This window comes from Nerophis ophidion, linkage group LG02 (genome assembly GCF_033978795.1).
Source record: "Nerophis ophidion isolate RoL-2023_Sa linkage group LG02, RoL_Noph_v1.0, whole genome shotgun sequence".
Lineage (NCBI taxonomy): Eukaryota > Metazoa > Chordata > Actinopteri > Syngnathiformes > Syngnathidae > Nerophis > Nerophis ophidion.
Window position 1 is genome coordinate 35,600,799 of NC_084612.1, and position 19,818 is coordinate 35,620,616.

The window sequence follows — 19,818 nt, forward strand, 5'->3', positions numbered from 1 at the left end:
TAGCGATTTTAAAAGCCCGGCCTCATTAATCATTGATCAGCTGGTCTCTGCACTCCCTTCCTATCTGCACCTGAGGGCAAAGGTCAAGGAATGCAGACTTAATAAGCAACAAGTGGCAGCTCTGTCAGGTGCACGGGATGAAGATTAGACCATCCTCAACAAAAAAAAACTATGCACATGGCCTCTTTTTGCCAATAGTTACCTATTACTGAAGTATGGCATGCTGATAAAACATAAATACAACTCAGACTTGTAATATCAAACATGACGAAAAGTTTTATTTCATCAAGCTGACAAAGCACTTGCAGTATCATCACTGTCCAGTCTTCCATCACATTTACGTACATTTGAAATGGAGAGAAACCCACCATTACTAAGCGTTTTTACAGTTTTAGTAACTAATGAACCCCAACATTGTAATCAGAAGCTATGAACAGGCTAGTTATTGTCTGTTAAAGTATGAAAATAAATAGCACAGAAGAGGGATGTTGCCAGTTGTTAATGCTCTTGAATAGCCTAGCAGCTTGGTTTTATTCTTCAAGTGATTTGACAAATTTATCATATGCAGCTTGGTCCATGAGCCCATCTAGCTCTTCTGGCTGTTCGATCGTCATCTTGATAAGCCACCCTGAAAATATGAAAGGTCATATTACAGCACCTGTACTAATGCTGCATATTCTGTTTATCCTCACCATCTGAATAACAGGCTTTATTCACCAGTCCAGGATTGTCGGCCAGCTCTGTGTTGATTTCCTTCACTTCCCCGGTCAGTGGCGAATACAGCTCGCTGGCAGCCTTCACGCTTTCCAAGGCACCAAACTCATCTGCAACGCAAATAGGGAGTCAGCGTGACACACGCCTTTATCTCAATGCACTGCTTTGCAGGACTGTACAGCACGTGTCATACCCATTTGAGCAAGGGTTTGGCCAACTTCAGGGAGCCCACAGTATACCACATCACCTAAAGCTTCCTAGAAGGAATCGTAAGTCAAATTAGTTGTAGGAATTCAAAGTTATACTACTGTGTTTTCCGTAGTTTTTCACGTTCACAAAATAGTCAGTATGTAAAACCCTCAACTAATGAAAAAGATGTTAAAGGTGTCGTGTGATTGCAGTCTCAGTTTAAGATAGCTCTACTGCAGCAAGATTGGTGCCTTACTCAAAGTGCATTGTGCCAAGTTCCAGTGTGCACAGAGGTTTTACTGCAGGTTATAAATTAGTGTTCACTGAAACAAAGAGCAGCAGTGTGAAAACTGTCAAAGACAAGTTTGAAATTAATATGTCAAATGCACCATGTGAAGTGTGGTATTGTGACCGTCGTTTTGCCTGACCATAAGTTGCCATTTTCCTACGTTTTGACTCTTCAGCTTATAAAAAAAACGGTGCGTCAAATTTAAAGATTTCTCTTCGCTAACCGCCATAATATTTTGTATTCAATAAATATTGTTCATAAAACACAGGCACTGAAAAGTGGTGCTATTGTTTGAGTTATGGCGGCATCTTTTGGATGCTCACAACAGGTGCTGCGGGTTAAAAATTTCAGTCAATCAAAGTTTAGTTATATAGCCCTAAATCACGAGTGTCTCAAAAGGCTGCACAAGCCACAGCAATATACTTGCTGTTTTGTGTCTTGAACCGGAAGTATATCCCATTTTGTAAACTATTCCTCTATAGAATTTGTGTGTGAAAGGATTCTTGATTCATCACTTCAAGCAACATTTGTAAGTTTTACAGTAAAGCAAACTATTTATACTTTACTAAACTGGCCCATGTGTGATATCCAAAGGAGTGTTTTCATGCCTATTTGTACATGCTACCGTAATGTAATCAAACTAGCGTCATTAGCATGAGTATTAGCAAATATACTAACAGGGTTACAAGTGTCGGTGTTTGTATTATTAACTTACAATGGCATTCATTTTGTATTGTTTGTCTCATAAATTCACCAAAATGGTGTAGAGTTATTGAGTCTGTGTAGCTGATTGGAGAGCTAGCTTCTGCAGCTAGTGGGTCCATGATGATGACTTCTGTTTTGATTGATCAGCTGTTTCACTGCCTTGTGACAGGCACCGTTGGGAAACAAAGTAAATAAAGATTCACAAAATCTTTCGTATATATCTTCCTGTGTGTCTAATATATGTAAAAATGTGTATTTCTTCTAAAATTTGGTTAGTGCAGCTTAAATACTGGTGCGCTCCACGACCTGGAAAGTACAGTATAGGTGGTGACATCTTAAACTTGATTTAAATACATTTTAAAAAGGGAGTTATAATAAGTAACATTTCAGTGATCAACGATATGCAAAAACAACTTTGGATTGAAGTTTGGTGGTGTTCATACAAGAAACCATTACACTGGTGTACAATAAAGTTTAAGATTTGTCCACTACTGTCCAGTATACATTCCTGCCCGCTGGACGACTGGAGTGAGAACATATTATTTTTATACTTTCGTGCTCTTGTTTGTAAAAGCGGCATTATAATTGTAATGCACAGTGCCTTCTATATTGGGCAACACAGCAATCCATAGCCGTAAAAAAGTAAAAAAAACATTTCTGCACGTAAGGACCAAGTATATATGAAGTGGACCCAGCAGCCCAATCGGACCAAATGCATCATAAAGGATCATAAATGAATGATTAGTGCGAAGACAAACACAAGGGCTTACTGTACCTGGGCGTAATTGCTGATACCGACGGTGGCAATGTCACCTTCTACTTGAACCCACTCGTGTTTATCTGTGAAATTGATAGCTGGACAGAAAACAAAGAGATACAGAATAACAGATAAACGTAGATATATCTTATACCAAAGCACCAAAAATACATTTGCAGTGGAACATTTAATTGAAAAGATGGAATTCCTGTTATGAGTTACATCACAAGCATACTGCACAAGACCTCATGCCAGGGAGAACGTTTTTTCTTTGTCTTTTTTTTATATTCCAAAAGAAGGGTATTACTGACAGATGAAAAGTAAACAAAATGTTTGCAATAAGATTACATCTAATGCAAAGCACTTTCAGTGCTAATTAACTTAACACTTAATATCATTCAAAGAGTTACCTTCTATTACAGTTAACAGTTAAGAATGTTAAAATGTTGATAAAAACAGTGTCTGTACAGGTAATAATTAAATAATTATAATTTCATTTAATCATTCAATAAGGCTACCCACTCGTCATCCCTTATGTCAAAGTTTCTTTTTCCAATCTGGGTTTTTTTGTTTTTGTTTGTTTTTTCTTGCCCAGATGTTGTTTTAGATCAAGGGGTGTAGATGTGAGTTTGTTAAGCCCTTTGATGCGCTTGTGATTAAGGGCAATGTAAATAAAATGTGATTGAAAATATGCATATGTTGGTGACAAATCTGAAATTGATACTTTATGACTAGGGTGGTCAAAGTGCTACATGTAGCTTATTTTGGTGTTATATTTCAGAAATATAAACTAAGAATGGCCCACACTGGAACATTACAAGAGAATTAGGTCCACAATGAAAAGAAAAACAAAAAAGGTTCCAAGATCATGAGTGATATAGCATTTTCTTTTAAAAGATTTAACTGCTCAGGATATCTTGACTGATATTCCTTCACCTTTAGGATGTTTAATAAACAAAAGGATTAATTATATTAAAGAGGACATGTTATTGTATTCGTGCAGCCTGGATGACTGGAGGGAAAACCTATTAATATTATTATACTTATTTGCTCTTGTTATATTTGTAAAGGCGGCATTGTAATTGTAATGTACCGTGCCTAATTAAATGTCCAGTGAGTGTATTTAAATGTGCTTAAAATATATATTGGGGAACAAAGCAATCAATAGTCGTGAAAAAGTAAATAAAAATAAAAATAAAAAAAGCATTTCTGCTTGTAAGGAATAAGTGTATATGAAGAAGACCCAGCAGCCCAATGGTGAACTTTTTTAAATGTATTTATTCATCCATCCATTTTCTACCGCTTGTCCCTTTTTGGGGTCGCGGGGGGTGCTGGAGCCTATCTCAGTTGCATTTGGGCGGAAAGCGGAGTACACCCTGGTCAAGTCGCCACCTCATCACAGGGCCAACACAGATAGACAGACAACATTCACACTCACATTCACACACTAGGGCCCATTTAGTGTTGCCAATCAACCTATCCCCAGGTGCATGTTTTTGGAGGTGGGAGGAAGCCGGAGTACCCGGAGGGAACCCACACAGTCACGGGGAGAACATGCTAACTCCACACAAAGATCCCAAACCCGGGTTTGAATTTAGGACTTCTCAGGACCTTTGGATTGTGAGGCACATGCACTAACCCAGGGGTGTCAAACATACGGCCCGCAGGCCGGATCAGGCCCCTGGACAGCTCTTATCCCGCCCGCGTGATGAGTTTGCCAAGTATTAAAATGTGCCGCTTTTTTTTTTTTAATGAAAGAAACTGCTATTTTAAACGTTTCCACTGGATGTCACAACACCAATTCTGTTAGGACTAGCAAGAGGTACAAAGTAAAGCCTGGTTGCAGCTCCTTGCCCTCGACCCAAATGAAACTTAAAACATGCCGTTTTATGTCTCCCATACTCCCCCATAATGTGTCTGTCAAAAACGGGAAAACATAACCCTTTTGAATAGTTTTTACCTCCGTTTCTGGGCATAACAAATGATGTATTTGATACCGAGAAGAGTTTACTTGTGGTGTTTTTTGCTCAATGACAGAAAGACTGTGACTTAAAGTTTAATCCTGACTTTGTAGATACACTGAGACCAAGTCTAAGCTCATTGTGTTTTTGAAACTGCACCATTTTTCTTAGACTTTTCAACAAACTTGAAGTGCTTTGTCCAGAGTATTATTTGTGATTTGTACGTTTTCAGAATGTGCTTGTTCTATTTTTGGCCAAAGTAAAACAAAGAAAACAACCTGGAGTTTTCTTTATTTTTAAGTTATCATGCCATGATTTTACCATTCAGGCCCACTTGGAAATAGATTTCCCTCCATGCGGCCCCTGAGCTAAAATGAGTTTGACACTCCTGCACTAACCCCCGTCCACCGTGCTGCCCTTAATTTATTTATTTCATCAATTTAACAAATTGCAGGCCTATCAGCACACCCAGAACTGATTGTACTGGAAAATGTATGAACATTAATAATTAAAGTGGGGTTTTCGTGTCACAGTGAACTTCACCTTTGACCACAGCTGATAATAGGCTCTAATAGAACAAAAATAAAATGTTCTGGTGATACTTGTTGACGAGAAGGGAATATGTTTGATCACACATCTTATGCATATGTGATTATAGCATACTTATAATTCATCAAACATTTGGAAATAGATGAAGTGCAGAACATGTTGATGGATGCTATAAGAGGACAGGACAGTCGGGGCTGAGGTCCCCCGTCAGAAGGCCCGGATCAATGAATTCAAACCCTATTAGAGATTAAATAAGCATCATGCAATGCATGCGTGGATTAACTTGAAATACAGCTTCACGTTAGTTGCCACACAATCACGTGACACATCCGTCTAATAAATTGCGGCACGTTGCACGAGACCAGATTAGCTGTTGCTAAATAATCGCCAAGTTCTGAGTCCTGACTATAAAAGTAAAAAGGCCAAAATGAGGAAGAAGTCAAGCTTCGAGGAAAAATATGTTGTGAGCTAACACGCTGCTGCTGCTAATCTTCCCCGTCAAACTTTGTCCCGCTAACATGACGTCCACTGAGCCAAAGTTTTTACCTGTTGACCGGGCCGCAGTGGTGCCCAGCGTCCGCAGACAGCTCCTCGCCACCAGCAGCCGCGTCGCCGGCGAGAGCCGAGGGAGTCCGCGGTGCAAGTTTGCGGAGAAGCATCGTAAGGCTGCTCGCATCGCCATCTTCACTCAAGTGTGCGCTTCCTCTTTAGCACCACGCGACTGAGGAGACACTTGACCGCGGGAGCGCGCATCTTCCGCCTGGCGCCGGGGATGGTGGGCGAGGTTTCGTGAGAAAGGGGCGGGGCTAAACGAAACGACGAAAATGGAAACTGCAATGTTTTTGTGTTTGAGCTAATATAGGACTGTCTCAGAAAATTAGAATATTTTGATAAAGTCTTTTATTTTCCGTTATGCAACTAAAAACATAAAAATGTCATACATTCTGGATCCATTACACATCAACTAAATATTGCAAGCCTTTTATTATTTTAATATTGCTGATTATGGCATACAGCTTAAGAAAAGTCAAAAATCCTATCTCAAAAAATGTGAATATTTCCTCAGACCAAGTAAAAAAAAGATTTATAACAGCAAAACAAAGTAAAAAAAAAGATTTATAACAGCAAAACAAAATCAAACATTTGAAAATGTCAATTAATGCACTTAGTACTTGGTTGGGAATCCTTTTGCACAGATTACTGCATCAATACGGCATGGCATGAAGGCAATCGGCCTGTGGCATTGCTGAGGTGCTACGGATGCCCAGGATGCTTCAATAGCGGCCTGTAGCTCATTTGCATTATTGGGCCTGGTGTATTTCAGCTTCTTCTTCAGAATAACCCACAAATTCTCTATGAGGTTCAGGTCAGGGGAGTTGGCAGGCCAATGGAGGACAGTAATGCCATGGTCAGTACACCAGTTACTGGTGGTTTTTCAAATAGAGATATTAAATACTTTGCTCAAGACCTTTAAGTAAGGGCCAGGCTTAAATTCAACAATAAAAAAGGGATTAACTGTTTAGACCAGGGGTAGGGAACCTATGGCTGTAGAGCCAGATGTGGCTCTTTTGATAACTGCACCTGGCTCTCAGATAAATCTTAGCTGACATTGCTTAACACGGTAAGTAATGAATAATTCTGCTGGTAATCATAGTGTCAAAAATAACGTTCAAAATATAAAACATTCTCATGCATTTTAATCCATCCATCCGGTTTCTACCGCACCTGTTCAAGAAGTCGCATTAACGGTAAGAATGATTTTATTTATTGTTGGTTAGCTTCAGAATAACAATGTTATTAAAAAGAACAAGAGACTTATTATACTGTAAATGTTGGTCTTACTTAAAAATACATGCATTTAATTGTATTCAGTGTTAAAAAATATATTATATGGCTCTCACGGAAATACTTTTTAAAATATTTGGCTTGTATGTCTCTCAGCCAAAAAGGTTCCCGACCCCTGGTTTAGGCGGTACATGTCGTCACATATTAACACATTCCTTTTGAACAAATTTAACAAAAGAAAGACTATATAATGCAGATTCATATAGGTTTTATTTATTTCTTAGATAATCAGGAGGACAGAATCTTTTTGGAGACCATTAATGACTGAATACAAGCAAATAATGGATGGCAGTACTGTGAAGACTGACACCGCATGTGCGTCAGTTTTATATGTATGTGAATCAAATCAAGATCTTTTTCAACATCAGACTACTTTTTAATATTTTGTAGAAGACGTTTAAGAATAATGAACAGAATAATTGACAATGAGTGGGATTATTTAATGCGAGTGGCTGATCAACCGCATTAATGGATGACAATGACGAAGAAAATGCCTACTTCCTGACAAACAACCAGGACCCGAACAAATATGATCACAACCCTTGTAGAAAATAAAAAAGCAAACATTATTTGTCATGATTTTAAACAATTAGCCTTTGAAGAAAAGATGGTCTTCTTCAGTAATTGACTAACCAAGTTTTTGACAGATTAAAAAAAAACAACATTGCACCAATGACCACCCTGATGTAAAAGCTCCTTCCCCAAAAAGACTCCTGCTAGGAAGAGAATGTCAGAGCTTAGACAGAAGTGCCCTCGGCAGGAACTGTCGTCTTGTTGTCATCGGGCTTCATGGCTGGGAAGAGCAATACCTCCTGAGAAAGAACACACACACACAGTAAGGGGATTAATGGGGGTTGGAATGATCACATTCTTATTCCTTTTGAAGGCAATACATGCTTTTGAAGAGGCCAGTTATCTGCAGCTAAAAAAAACATTGAAGTGACAGTAGTCAAGTCATTCTGCTTTCATGAAGACGTTAGTTACCTTGATGTTATTGGAATTGGTAAGGAACATGGTGAGACGATCGATACCCATTCCCCAGCCAGCTGTTGGTGGGAGACCATATTCCAGCGCTGTGCAGAACGTCTCATCAATAAACATGGCCTCATCATCACCCTCGTCCTTGGCCTGAAAATCATTGTGTTGTAGACATGTTATGTATTGTTAGGCATTGATGAGCTTTTATAATCCTTAGTTTTGCTTCAGTTTAATACGCAAGGTTGTGAGCAGTTTTGTATATGTGTCAACATAAAAATAGATAACAAAAAAAAAAACTTGTACTGTATTTGTGTAGTAAATAGGAAGGCAATAAAACATAATGCTGGATGGACTCCATCCATCCAATCCATTTTCTACCGCTTATTCCTTTTGGGGTCGCGGGGGGCGCTGGTGCCTATCTCAGCTACAATCGGGCGGAAGGCGAGGTACATCCTGGACAAGTCACCACCTCATCGCAGTGGATGGACTCCAAGGTTGTTATTTACCTACACTGTTGTGTTCCTACTGTTACTAGTGGGATACATTGGGATGTACTCCTATGTTACGCTAACATTGGTACATTTTCGTACGCCCTGCTTTTCGTGTGATTTGGTGCTCACCAATAATTTTGTTCTGTTTGCCTGCATATCATTTTGCGAGATTGAGTGCTAAAACAAAGAATCCCACCATTATTGACATAAGGCCGGATTTACTAAGATCTAAAAACCTTGCTCTGAACAGCGTGTGTGATCTATAAAATAGCATCTGCTAATAGAAGGAATGTTCCGTGTGATTTACTAACACTGCATGTGCAATTAAAAAGTAGTGCAGACCGCCTTATTTAAATGAGGATTTTGCGTGTATTGTACGGGATATCACCACAAAGGCACTCTCATTTACTGCACATTCATGTTATCATGCTCCTAACTGTTGCGTTTTGCTGTTTTCAAACATGCAGGAGACATTTACTATCTACATTGGCATTTTAGAAGCGGTCGTGCAGTGCATCCACATTAAAACCTTTTGTTTTTTTCACCGCCGTAGGTGCCCTCATTGGAGAGAGGCAGCCCTTACTTCTCTCAAGACGGCAAAAATCGCATTCCGGTACTTAAAGAAGTTATTTTCGTACAACTAATATTTAAATATATAGCCTTTTTTTTTTTTTTTTTCCAAGATGGCGCTGCTGTAGTGGCTGCTGTAGGCAGGAGCTCTGTGCTCTTGTATCATCCTTTTGTGTTTCCCTCTTGTTTTCATGTGTTATTATATTTTTTGCATTTTGGTCCGGGACCCTTTGGGACTGTGTGACAAGGGGTGGCACTTTCGTGACCTCTGTAGTGCTTTTTTTGTGGACTTCTGGATCTGCCTCCCGGGAGCCTTTTGGCCATGGAGACCAGCTGCTGGGTGTCTGCTACACCAGAGTCTGTTTGGAGGGACAGGAGGAGATGCGGATGAGGGGACAGGGCTGCGGAGCTAGCACTGAGCGCTGGGACGGAGAGGCTCCGCGGTGTCTTGACTGGGTGAGCACGTGTCGGACACCTCAGTCACCATGGACGTATCCTCGCTCATCCATGCGGACTGGACACTGGCCGAAAGTGGAGTCAGCTGTCTTGGTTTGTTTTGTTGGATCTGCTTCTGTCTCTGTCCATGCTCCCTCCTCCCCAGCGGACGATGGCGTGGAACACCGCAGAGGCCACCACAGTGGATATGTTTCTTTTACTTTTTATTCATAGCTGTATGTAGAAGTGTCTGGTTGTATCTGCTGCTTTAATGTCTTTAATGTCATTTGTGTTCTTTGATGTTTGATGTTTCCCTCTTACACACATGTGAGAGGGATGTGTACTATGGCTATGAGTTGTTGTTTTCCCTTGGCCTCAGTCTGCACCCCCACTCCAGGGCCTAGGCTAAGACCGATTTTTTATTTTTTTATTTTATTTTAATCTTTTTATAAAGTTGGAGCATTCTCACCACCCCTGAGTTTATTTCAAATATGGTTGCTCTGGATGTAAACAATGATATCTGCTTTTTCTGATAAGTGTTTCCTATTCATCATCATTGTGGGGTGGCATGGTTCTAGCAACCAAGCCACACCACCCCACAAGAAAAAGAAAAACTGTGGTACCACTGTATTAATGTACTGTAGTTAAGGCATTGAGATCAGGATTGATTGTCTAAAACAGTACCACAGCCAGGTGATCATGTTACCATAGCACCAACTTTAACACACACCTTGGCTTGCTGCTCAAAAAGCTCCCTCTGTCTGATTGGGTCATTTAACTCAGTGTAGGCATTGCAGACTTCCTTCTTCATCACAAAGAGTTCAAAGCGCTCTGTGAGGCCTTTCTGTGATCGATGCCTATAAAAAGAAAGTGTTTAAATGAGAGCATTTCCAAACAGATCATTGAAAAGACTTGAGGAATGGAAATGTTTCTCACCATTTTGCTAAGGGGCTCATGATTTGGGGGTGATCACAAATGAATGTGGGGTTGATACAGGTGACCTCTAGGAAATCTCCCACAAGCTGAGAGAACAAAAACAGATTGTTTTAAGTGAGATGTAAAGGAGAATATCATTCTACAAAATGAATAAAGCACCTTGTCAAGAAGGCGGGCTGTGGTTCTGGGTGGTGAACATTCAACTCCCTTCTGGGCACACAGGTCATCGAAGAATTTACGTGTCTCTGAAAAGAAATTGGAAACGAAAACATGTGGACATTACCGTCATAGCCCAATGTCAAACATTAATGACTGTCAACCTTACCATCACTGTCGTAGCTGTCAGTGGGAGGGAATTTGACTCCCATTGCTTTTTCCAGGTCACCTGTCATGCTCATTCTTCTAAACGGTGGAGTGAAGTCAATCTCGTAGGCTTGTCCCTCTGGACCATCTGGGTGATAGGTCACCTTGTATCCTCCAGTAATATGCTTCACCATACCTGGGAGCAAACCACAGTACACATTTTTTATAATTGTATTTAAAATTTCCCTCACAAGTTTATAAATAAATTGTACCTAACTGTATTTGCTGTCTTAAGTGTGCAATGACTATCGAAAAAGTGAAGAGATCTTTTTGCTATTGTCTCAACAAGTATATCACACATTCTATTATACAATATACTTACAAACTACAGTGAACAGAGCATTTTGAATGTGGCTGTGTCACATATGTGAATTATGTTTGAGCAAGATGTAGTAAAAATATGTTTTATTTTGATGTTGCAGCCGCTTTTTTATTTCAGCAAGTTTTATGGCAGTGCTCGCATTTCTGTTGTAGAATGAAAGACATTATAATTATAACCATTATTATTATTTGTATTCTGTGTGTATGTGTTTTACAATACTGAAGTAATTGTTTGAGACACCACCAGAAAATAAGAGCAGTTTGAACCTCAGATTTGTTTAGGTGCATTACAGTATATAAAATTAAAAATGATAAAATAACAAAACGAGGTTGTATGCGTGATTATGTACTGCATAAACCAAGGTTTTATAGGAATACAAGCACAGTACGCCATATAATAACCTTAATGAAAACTATTTAGGCTATCCTCCCTTAAATTTGGAATTTAAAGCCTCTATTTAATTAAACCTGTAGTTACCGGTAGCATGGTCAATGAAAGCAAATAACCAATGTGGTCTGTAATTTTCATCAGGTCAAAAAACATGGGCATAAACAGCTGTGGCAAACTTTGGATATTGCTTTATATTACACAAGGTGGCAATAGCTGCATTTGAAGTATAATTGGTGGTTAGCATCTATCAGTTTAATTTACCTCTTCATGCATTTTAAATGTGGCTATTCACCTATTGCTGGGAAACCTTTGCATGATACATTTAACATACATTTGTTTACCATTAACTCGGCACGATTATTGCCGACTCAGCAGTTTGCTCCTCACCGCTATTTCAACATGTATTCTGTTGCTGCTGCATTGTGCAATATAGGATGGATGATAAATTGCCATGTTATAAAAGAGTGCAACATTTCCTTTTGTAATTTTTCATCCACTTAGAAAGCATTAAAACACAAGTTAATATATAATGAACTTTTATTTTAAATGTGTTATTGAAAGTACAGCCTTTCACCAATAATAAACCGTTTCAAATTATTCTCTATCATCTTTGCGGTTCAAGCAAATAAACACATGTAGCTAAAATTAGACCATACTCTTAATAATTTCAGTCCCTGAATAGTATCCTCTTATGACCTAAATAACAGTATTACTACAAAATGCTTTTAATGAAGCTAACATCCGCATACAATTCATACCCACATACCAGACAGAAGTTTCTCTGTGATATCCATCAAGTCGTAGTAATCTGCATATGCCATGTAGAATTCACAAGTGGTGAACTCTGGGTTGTGAGTGAGATCAATGCCTTCATTCCGGAATTGACGACCAATCTCATACACTCGATCAATCCCACCAACGACAAGCATCTTTTTTGGGGGGTGTGGGGGGTGGATAGGGTGGGGGGGTTTGGGATACAGTGAATACTGTCAATACAATGTACAATGTCCAAAATCCTTTGAATGCTATGTACATCCAAGACAAAATATTGATGACATATTCAATGTAAAACCTTGTGGTAGAGCTCAGGAGCGATCCTCATGTACAGGTTCATATCCAGCTCATTGTGGTAAGTCACAAATGGACGGGCCACTGCTCCACCAGGAATTATGTTCATCATTGGTGTCTCAATCTATTACACAGAAGAAAGTTTTAATTCATAATTCAAATATTTAATATATTCGTAAGAAGATTGCGCAGCCCTTACTTCTAAAAATCCTAGTTGGTCTAGGAAGCTGCGCAAGTATGTAATGATTTTGGCTCGAGTTACAAACTTCTGCCTCACATAGTCATTTAGGATGAGATCCAAGTAGCGCTGACGGAATCTGGTTTCCTTTTGGATAAAAATGACAGTGGCACACAAACAAAAACATTTTTAGTGTGGTTCATTACTGTTACAATATAAGGTTGGGTGGCTTAAAGATTGATTGACAGATAGATCGTTAGACAGACAGATCGACCACTTGTACTAAAACCCTGGCAGAGTTACACCTTTTCTGTTCAATCCAAACAACGGTTAAAGGCCGACTGAAATTAGATTTTCTTATTTAAACGGGGATAGCAGATCCATTCTGTATGTTATACTTGATCATTTCGCGATATTGCCATATTTTTGCTGAAAGGATTTAGTAGAGAACATCCACGATAAAGTTTGCAACTTACGGTGTTAAGAGAAATGCCCTGCCTCTACCGGAAGTCACAGACGATGACGTCGCAAGTGTGGGGGCTCCTCACATATTCACATTGTTTTTAATGGGAGCCTCCAACAAAAAGTGCTATTCAGACCGAAAAAAACGACAATTTCCCCATTAATTTGAGAGAGGATGAAAGATTTGTGTTTGAGGATATTGATAGCGACGGACTAGGAAAAAAAAAAAAAAAAAACGCGACTGCATTGGGACGGATTCCGATGTTTTTAGACACATTTACTAGGTAACCGTAACTCTGGGAAATCCCTTATCTTTCTATTGTGTTGCTAGTGTTTTAGTGAGTTAAATAGTACCTGATAGTCGGAGGTGGGTGTCTTGACGCGCAGTGTCTCAGGGAAGTCGACGGCAGCTATGGACGGGGCAAGCTCAGATTTTCTCCGGTAAGAAGCGACTTTTTAACCACAATTTTCTCACCGAAAACTGCTGGTTGACATTCCATTGTGTTTCATGTTCCCTTGACCGCGCTCTGATCCATAGTAAATTTTCACCTACAGGAATTTTAAACAAGGAATCACCGTGTGTTTGTGTGGCTAAAGGCTAAAGCTTCCCAACTCCATCTTGCTACTTTGACTTCTCCAATATTAATTGAATCAATTGCAAAAGATTCAGCAACACAGTTCTCCAAAATACTGTGTAATTATGCCGTTAAAGCAGACGACATTTAGCTGTGTGTGTGCGTCGCGCTCATACTTCCTAAAAACCTTTGACGTCTTGCGAACACGTCATCATTACACGACGTTTTCAAGACGAAACTCCCGGGAAATTAAAAATTGCAATTTTGTAAAATAAAAAAGCCGTATTGGCATGTGTTCCAATGTTAATATTTCATCATTGATATATAAACTATCAGACTGCGTGGTGAGTAGTAGTGGGTTTCAGTAGGCCTTTAAGGACAGGAAATGATGAAATCATGTTGTAACCATTTCAAACGCATACTACGATTTCATTTTCCATGAATATTCTTACGCTAGTGAAACTTGAAACCCTGTGATACAAAAACAGGGTGTATCTTAATATCTCAGTGGGATGATTGTGGGCTGTACCTTGTCTTTGAGCCCAAAATGGAGGTGAGGCAGCATGTGTAGACAAGGTGACAGGAGAGTCATTTCGATGGGAATGATGGACAACTCCCCTTTTTTTGTCTTCCCTGGATTTCCACGGACACCAATGATGTCGCCACGCCTGAGCTTGTTGTTGATGTCCACAAAGTCTTCCTCCGACTTGTAGTTCCTGACAAAAGATTAAAAAAAAAACACATGTTAAGTTCAATTATTACTTTCCTTGCTTTAGAAAGTTTTAGCTTCCGTTTGATAAGTGGTTTCATTTAATCGCTATATGCAGCCATGGTTATTAAAATTATTTATAGAAATGTTAAATCAGGGTTTTCCCTAGATTGCCAAGATACCTGTGGCGATTTGGGCATCGCAAAGAGTGTGGTCAGTATGATGTCATTATTTCCTATAATGCATATATATTTTTTAAAAAGGCCAAAAAAGTATACTTACAAAATCCGTTATTAATTACAGTATTAACAGATTTTTTCTTACATAATATAATTTTGATGTACTTCTCAATTGTTGCTGCTTATATTATAATGTACTTTGTTGGGAATTTTTTTCTGAACATTCAGCCAATTCTTTTAGTCACTTTTTCTTTATTAAAAACGACCAGCAACAAATGTAGCGTCTTTTCCTGGTGTAATTGGAGACTGTACTTGTGTTTGGAGACTCTTAGCTTCTGCCGCTCCATGTACATGACAAAAAGCGAGCTGCAGAGAGAGCCTGACGTCCCACTTCCTTCGCGCTGCTGTGAGCCTTCCTCTTCTTAAAAGCCGCCACGGTCATCTTAGATTTTGTAGATTGTTGTCCCTGAGTATATTTCGGAAACATTAAAATATGTATACACCGCGGAAATGCTTCCTCTGCTCCAGGCAACCCTATGCGAATAGCTTACGTCGCCATAAACCCGATTTCGGCAATGCCTTTCTGGTGATCAAAGTACGCCTATTATCGGCAGCCAAATTTTTGGTGCATCACAAGTTAATACTATATACTGTGTATATATATATATATATATATATATATACACACACACATATATATACACACACAGTATATTTTATATATATATATATATATATATATATATATATATATATATATATACATACACACATATACACACATATATACACACATATGTACATATACACACACATTTATGAGTATATATATACACACATACATATATTATATATATACACACACACACACACACACACATATATATATACACACATATATATATATATATATATATACATACATATATATACAAACCCCGTTTCCATATGAGTTGGGAAATTGTGTTAGATGTAAATATAAACGGAATACAATGATTTGCAAATCCTTTTCAACCCATATTCAATTGAATGCACTACAAAGATAAGATATATGATGTTCAAACTCATAAACTTTGTTTTTTTTTGCAAAAATGCGTGGATGAGATCTTTTGGAATAAAAACAACATAGCCCACAAAACGGCTTGTTTTCAAGAGCCAGTAAAAAGGGGTCTGAGAGATGGTCTGTAAATAAAAAAATATGCCACTTTTGGACCAAAGCACTAGCATTACATGTTAAGTAGACCACAAGGAAGTGTTTTAAATGTAGATTAAAAATTGTAAAACGGCTCCTTTAATACCTTTAATTAATATGTTAATGTTGACAACATTTTTTATTGTACAGTCTGTTTAAAAGGTACTGTTGCAAATTCTACAGTAACATTTTTCAAAGCAAAAATATAAAAAAGAACAACACCGGCTAGCTTATGTTACCCTTAGTGGTTTAACACATTTGTTTGACAATTGTCTATATTCTTCACGATTACAAAGTTTATGCCATAAAAATGTTTACCGGTCCGAATAAAATGATTGACGTTTTCAGAGGTCGCTCACCCTGTCTCGTCAACACTTCAGCTCAGGGAACATGGCCTCACATACAAAAGCAGTCCAAGAGAAGCAACAAACAATTTGCAGTCATGTTGTTGTTATGATAGTTGATACATTCAATGACAGCTAACGCTAGCTATCCAAATGACTAATATTAGGTACCAACACCTAAAGCTTGTGCGCGTGCATGTGTTGCGTGCGTAAGCAATTACATCATCACGTAGGAGAAGCCGAAATACTCTGTAAAATATATTGGAAAATTGGCAACCTATTGGCATATGCGTAAACGTTGCAAACAGCCGCTTTAAATAAAACATGTATAAATATTAATATAGATCTGTTATGTTACTCTTTCTGTTATTATTTTCAAGATGGGAGTGATTGGGTGAAAAGTCAACTCCTTTCTGTGGAGTGTGCGTAATACATTGTGCCTGTCGATTATTTTGTCATGTTTTTGTACCAAAATTTTGCATGGAAAGGGCCAACGTGCTCTTTGGCATCTTCCATATTGACTTATTTGCTTCTGCAGCGAGTCACTATCGGATCAACGGCCTGTTTGGTGGACAAATTAATAATAATAATAATAATGGATAAATCCACATTAATGTGGTAATTTTGACAGCCCTAACAAATATACTTTTTATAATTTTTTTAGTACCTTGAGTTTGCCATAACTTGCAATTTGGTGCCCTCGGCTCGTAGATCATAGAACAACAGCTTGGAACCAGAAGCCCTCTTGGCATGGATGCGACCTTCCAGTCACAAGACAGATAAAACCACCACTTATTCACTCAGTCTATACGCTTCATACAATCATTTCAAAATTATTTAAGAAAGTACAATACCTGACAGATTGAGAACAACATCTGTTAGATGCTCTCCTGGCTGTAGATGGTTGTACCGCTCAATGAACTCTGTTAGTGACAAATCAACATGATACTTGTGAGGATATGGGTCCTCAGATGTGCCCTTGAGCTCCTTAATGGCCTGGGAGCGGATCTTGAAGTATTGCTGCAATCAAAAGAAACCGGTGTAAACAGCATTCAACACATGAACAATCAAATACCACGTTAACACAAGAACCTCACGTTCGGGTCGAGCGTCTCCTCGTCCAAAGCAGCCGTGTCCAATGGCCCACAATTATTGGATTCCTTCTTTTGCTCAAGGTGCTCTTTGACTTTCGCTTCTTTCTCAATAGCTTTCTTCTCCGCTTTTAATCTCCTCTTCAGCTCACTAAAAAGACAGGTGGTGTCAATGGTTAAAACGTGGCATTGACTCTGTATAAAGAAAGATGCTTAATATTACTTTGGGACAGCCCTACTTGCCATTTATCAATTCTAAGATGCGCTTCAAGTTTTTACAGCACAAAATGAAAATGACAACTCCAAAGAAAGGAACCCAAATTTTGCTGGTGACAAAAGGTTGGTTGTTTTTTTCTCTCCAAAGGAAAAGCCACCAACCTTTTGTCACCTCTCCAACGAGTCCCGTAAATTGGGATTGGGACTGCAGCTGTGCATGGAAGTGCATGTTTAAACCACTGTCCCCTGACTCCAAGGGCTTGGCACAGCTGCTGCCTGGCTGCCCTGACAAGACACAGCATGCTGAGCCACCACAGTCAGCAGGGTAATCTGTGGGAAATAAATATAGATAGAAAAAGCATAGAAGGCATAAAGCGAACAGAGCAATACCTGCTTCTCCTAAACCTACATGCAAGGAACCTGACGTTCACAAACCAGTCATCGCATCTTCTTAAACAGCTCTTTAAAGCCTTGTGCAACACCGGAGCCCAACAAGGGCATTACATGTGTTCTTTATGTGCTTTAATTGTTAGTTTGAAAATTGGAAGTCAGAAATTTCGCCAGGGAGTTTTTTAAAAATGTATTTATAAAAATGCATTGTGTTTATGCTTGTAATGTTGTTACAATAAAAAAAATATAAAAATAAATTGTTTTGGGCTAATTGTCCCCATCAAACCACCAGATGGCAACAGAAAAGAAGGAATATTGTTCTCAGAGCTTTGATGAGCGTAAACGAGTTAAAACTGCCACTAAATTGCTGAAATGCAATGAAAATATTTTGGGTGTTTGGATAAAAAATAGAAGATAAAAAAAAGACTTGTGTGAACGATTGAGAAAAAAAATTGTTGCGATTTTTCTCACCAAAATAGCGTTTGGATTTGCAATTTTTATATTTGATACATATCAATGCATACGATTGCGAAAATAATGAGTGTAAATATTATACGAATTTATACGATATTTGCCTTTATGCAGACAGATTCAGAGCTATATTCCTCATTGTACTCTTAAACAGAAGAAATAACAATAAAAACAATACAATGTTTATTATGTAATGTAATCATATCATACAATACCAATAATGCAATTAACCATTTACAATGATATAAACTGGTATTTGTCATTACTGTAGAATTGTTAACCATTGTACTGTAATTGGATTGTGAAAAACTTTGTTATCCTAAATAAAAAAAATAAATTAAATGGATTCTCATTTTTGTCAACATGTAACTTAAATAGTCATATTATGATTGTTTATTACATTTAAAACACTCTATTGTGGTCTACATTACATTTAATGATGGGTCTTAGGTGAAAGTTTGGCATGGTTTATGCTTTACAGACCGTTTTGAAGCTGCTTTCTGGCGGTTTCTTCAGAATGTGGCATTTAGTGTGCGGGTCTAATTTACGTGCCTTTACTTCGACTGCGTCCTTTCCATGCCATCTTTGTTGTAGTTTTTAGCGCTTCCATATCGAGTCTACTGACAAATATAAGTTCAAACTATATGGTACTTGTATTAGAAATGGCAACAGCGGAGGATGCATGTCCATGCACAACCCAGTCTGTCCCACAATAGAGGATAGCGAAAAAGAAGTGGCTTATTGACTACAGCGGTCAGTACAATGGTGAATATATTTATACTTATGTATGGATAATCTCGTGAAGTTTTTCACAACCAGTGACGTGACAAGTTGTGCAAATTCCAAACGGCTCGTTTTGCGGAGGGTGTAGGAAGGAAGGCAAGAATATTTTTTTAATATCTCTGCCCTGCCTCCACGGTTTGATTTCAAATGTAGCGGGACCTGTGCAGATCCCAAATACACAACAGTGGGTACCAATAGGTAAGGAAAGTTGGTTTTGCATAATAGGGCCATTTTAAATAAATACAGAACATGTCATTTTATTCATATAGCCAGGTATGGCTATAAGAAGACAAGGGTGATGGAAAAGGGTCTATTTAAAGACAACATTTACAGTTGAATCAGGAAGGGAGTTCTGAAGCTGATCTCCTGTTTGTAGAGTAGTTCAAGAATAAACACACCAGATAGGATATGGTGGTACAATCTTGCATTCGCATTTTTGTATGAATTTCTGTTCTTGTCATACTTATATTTTTCCATGTTTTTTTTATGTAGAAAAGTATAGTTGTTTTGCATGGAAACCACTTGTAGCCTGCATGTTTTTTTTTTGTTTTTTTACGGTGGAATCAGGGGTTAGTGCATGTGCCTCACAATATGAAGGTCCTGAGTTCAATTCCGGGTCCGGGATCTTTCTGTGTGGAGTGTGCATGTTGTACCCGTGACTGCGTG

The 19,818-nt window shown here is 38.5% G+C and overlaps 2 protein-coding genes across 3 annotated transcripts in view; both read right to left on the reverse strand.

Annotated features, from left to right (window-relative positions):
• Positions 1 to 250: 250 nt before the first annotated feature.
• gcshb (glycine cleavage system protein H (aminomethyl carrier), b) lies at positions 251 to 5,944 on the reverse strand. Its single transcript, XM_061882606.1, has 5 exons — positions 5,711 to 5,944; positions 2,673 to 2,752; positions 908 to 971; positions 693 to 824; positions 251 to 628 (listed from the first exon to the last, which is right to left on the reverse strand). Exons 1-5 carry the CDS (start codon positions 5,844 to 5,846, stop codon positions 531 to 533), a joined length of 510 nt encoding a protein of 169 aa, XP_061738590.1. The 5' UTR covers positions 5,847 to 5,944; the 3' UTR covers positions 251 to 530.
• A 1,256-nt stretch (positions 5,945 to 7,200) lies between these two features.
• kars1 (lysyl-tRNA synthetase 1) overlaps positions 7,201 to 19,818 on the reverse strand; it is a 14,035-nt gene continuing 1,417 nt past the window's right edge. Inside the window, exons 2-15 of one of the 2 annotated variants that reach the window (XM_061882587.1) lie at positions 17,671 to 17,838; positions 17,299 to 17,443; positions 17,056 to 17,221; positions 16,869 to 16,962; positions 14,307 to 14,493; positions 12,762 to 12,887; positions 12,567 to 12,686; positions 12,261 to 12,423; positions 10,745 to 10,918; positions 10,579 to 10,664; positions 10,420 to 10,505; positions 10,214 to 10,340; positions 7,994 to 8,137; positions 7,201 to 7,821 (exon numbers count right to left, since the gene is read on the reverse strand). In XM_061882587.1, coding sequence (XP_061738571.1) covers positions 7,747 to 7,821; positions 7,994 to 8,137; positions 10,214 to 10,340; positions 10,420 to 10,505; positions 10,579 to 10,664; positions 10,745 to 10,918; positions 12,261 to 12,423; positions 12,567 to 12,686; positions 12,762 to 12,887; positions 14,307 to 14,493; positions 16,869 to 16,962; positions 17,056 to 17,221; positions 17,299 to 17,443; positions 17,671 to 17,810 — 1,833 coding nt within the window. In that variant the 5' untranslated portion in view covers positions 17,811 to 17,838 and the 3' untranslated portion in view covers positions 7,201 to 7,746. The remainder of the gene's footprint in view (positions 7,822 to 7,993; positions 8,138 to 10,213; positions 10,341 to 10,419; positions 10,506 to 10,578; positions 10,665 to 10,744; positions 10,919 to 12,260; positions 12,424 to 12,566; positions 12,687 to 12,761; positions 12,888 to 14,306; positions 14,494 to 16,868; positions 16,963 to 17,055; positions 17,222 to 17,298; positions 17,444 to 17,670; positions 17,839 to 19,818) is intronic. The other variant, XM_061882595.1, reaches the window with a different exon arrangement.

Coding starts and splice junctions, on each gene's coding strand:
- gcshb (XM_061882606.1), bottom strand. CDS start 5,846: ATGGCGATGCGAGCAGCCTTACGATGCTTCTCCGCAAACTTGCACCGC. Junction 2,753..5,710: donor CACTGCGGCCCGGTCAACAG/GTAAAAACTTTG, acceptor TTTTCTGTCCAG/CTATCAATTTCACAGATAAA. Junction 825..907: donor CCAAACCCTTGCTCAAATGG/GTATGACACGTG, acceptor TTTGCGTTGCAG/ATGAGTTTGGTGCCTTGGAA.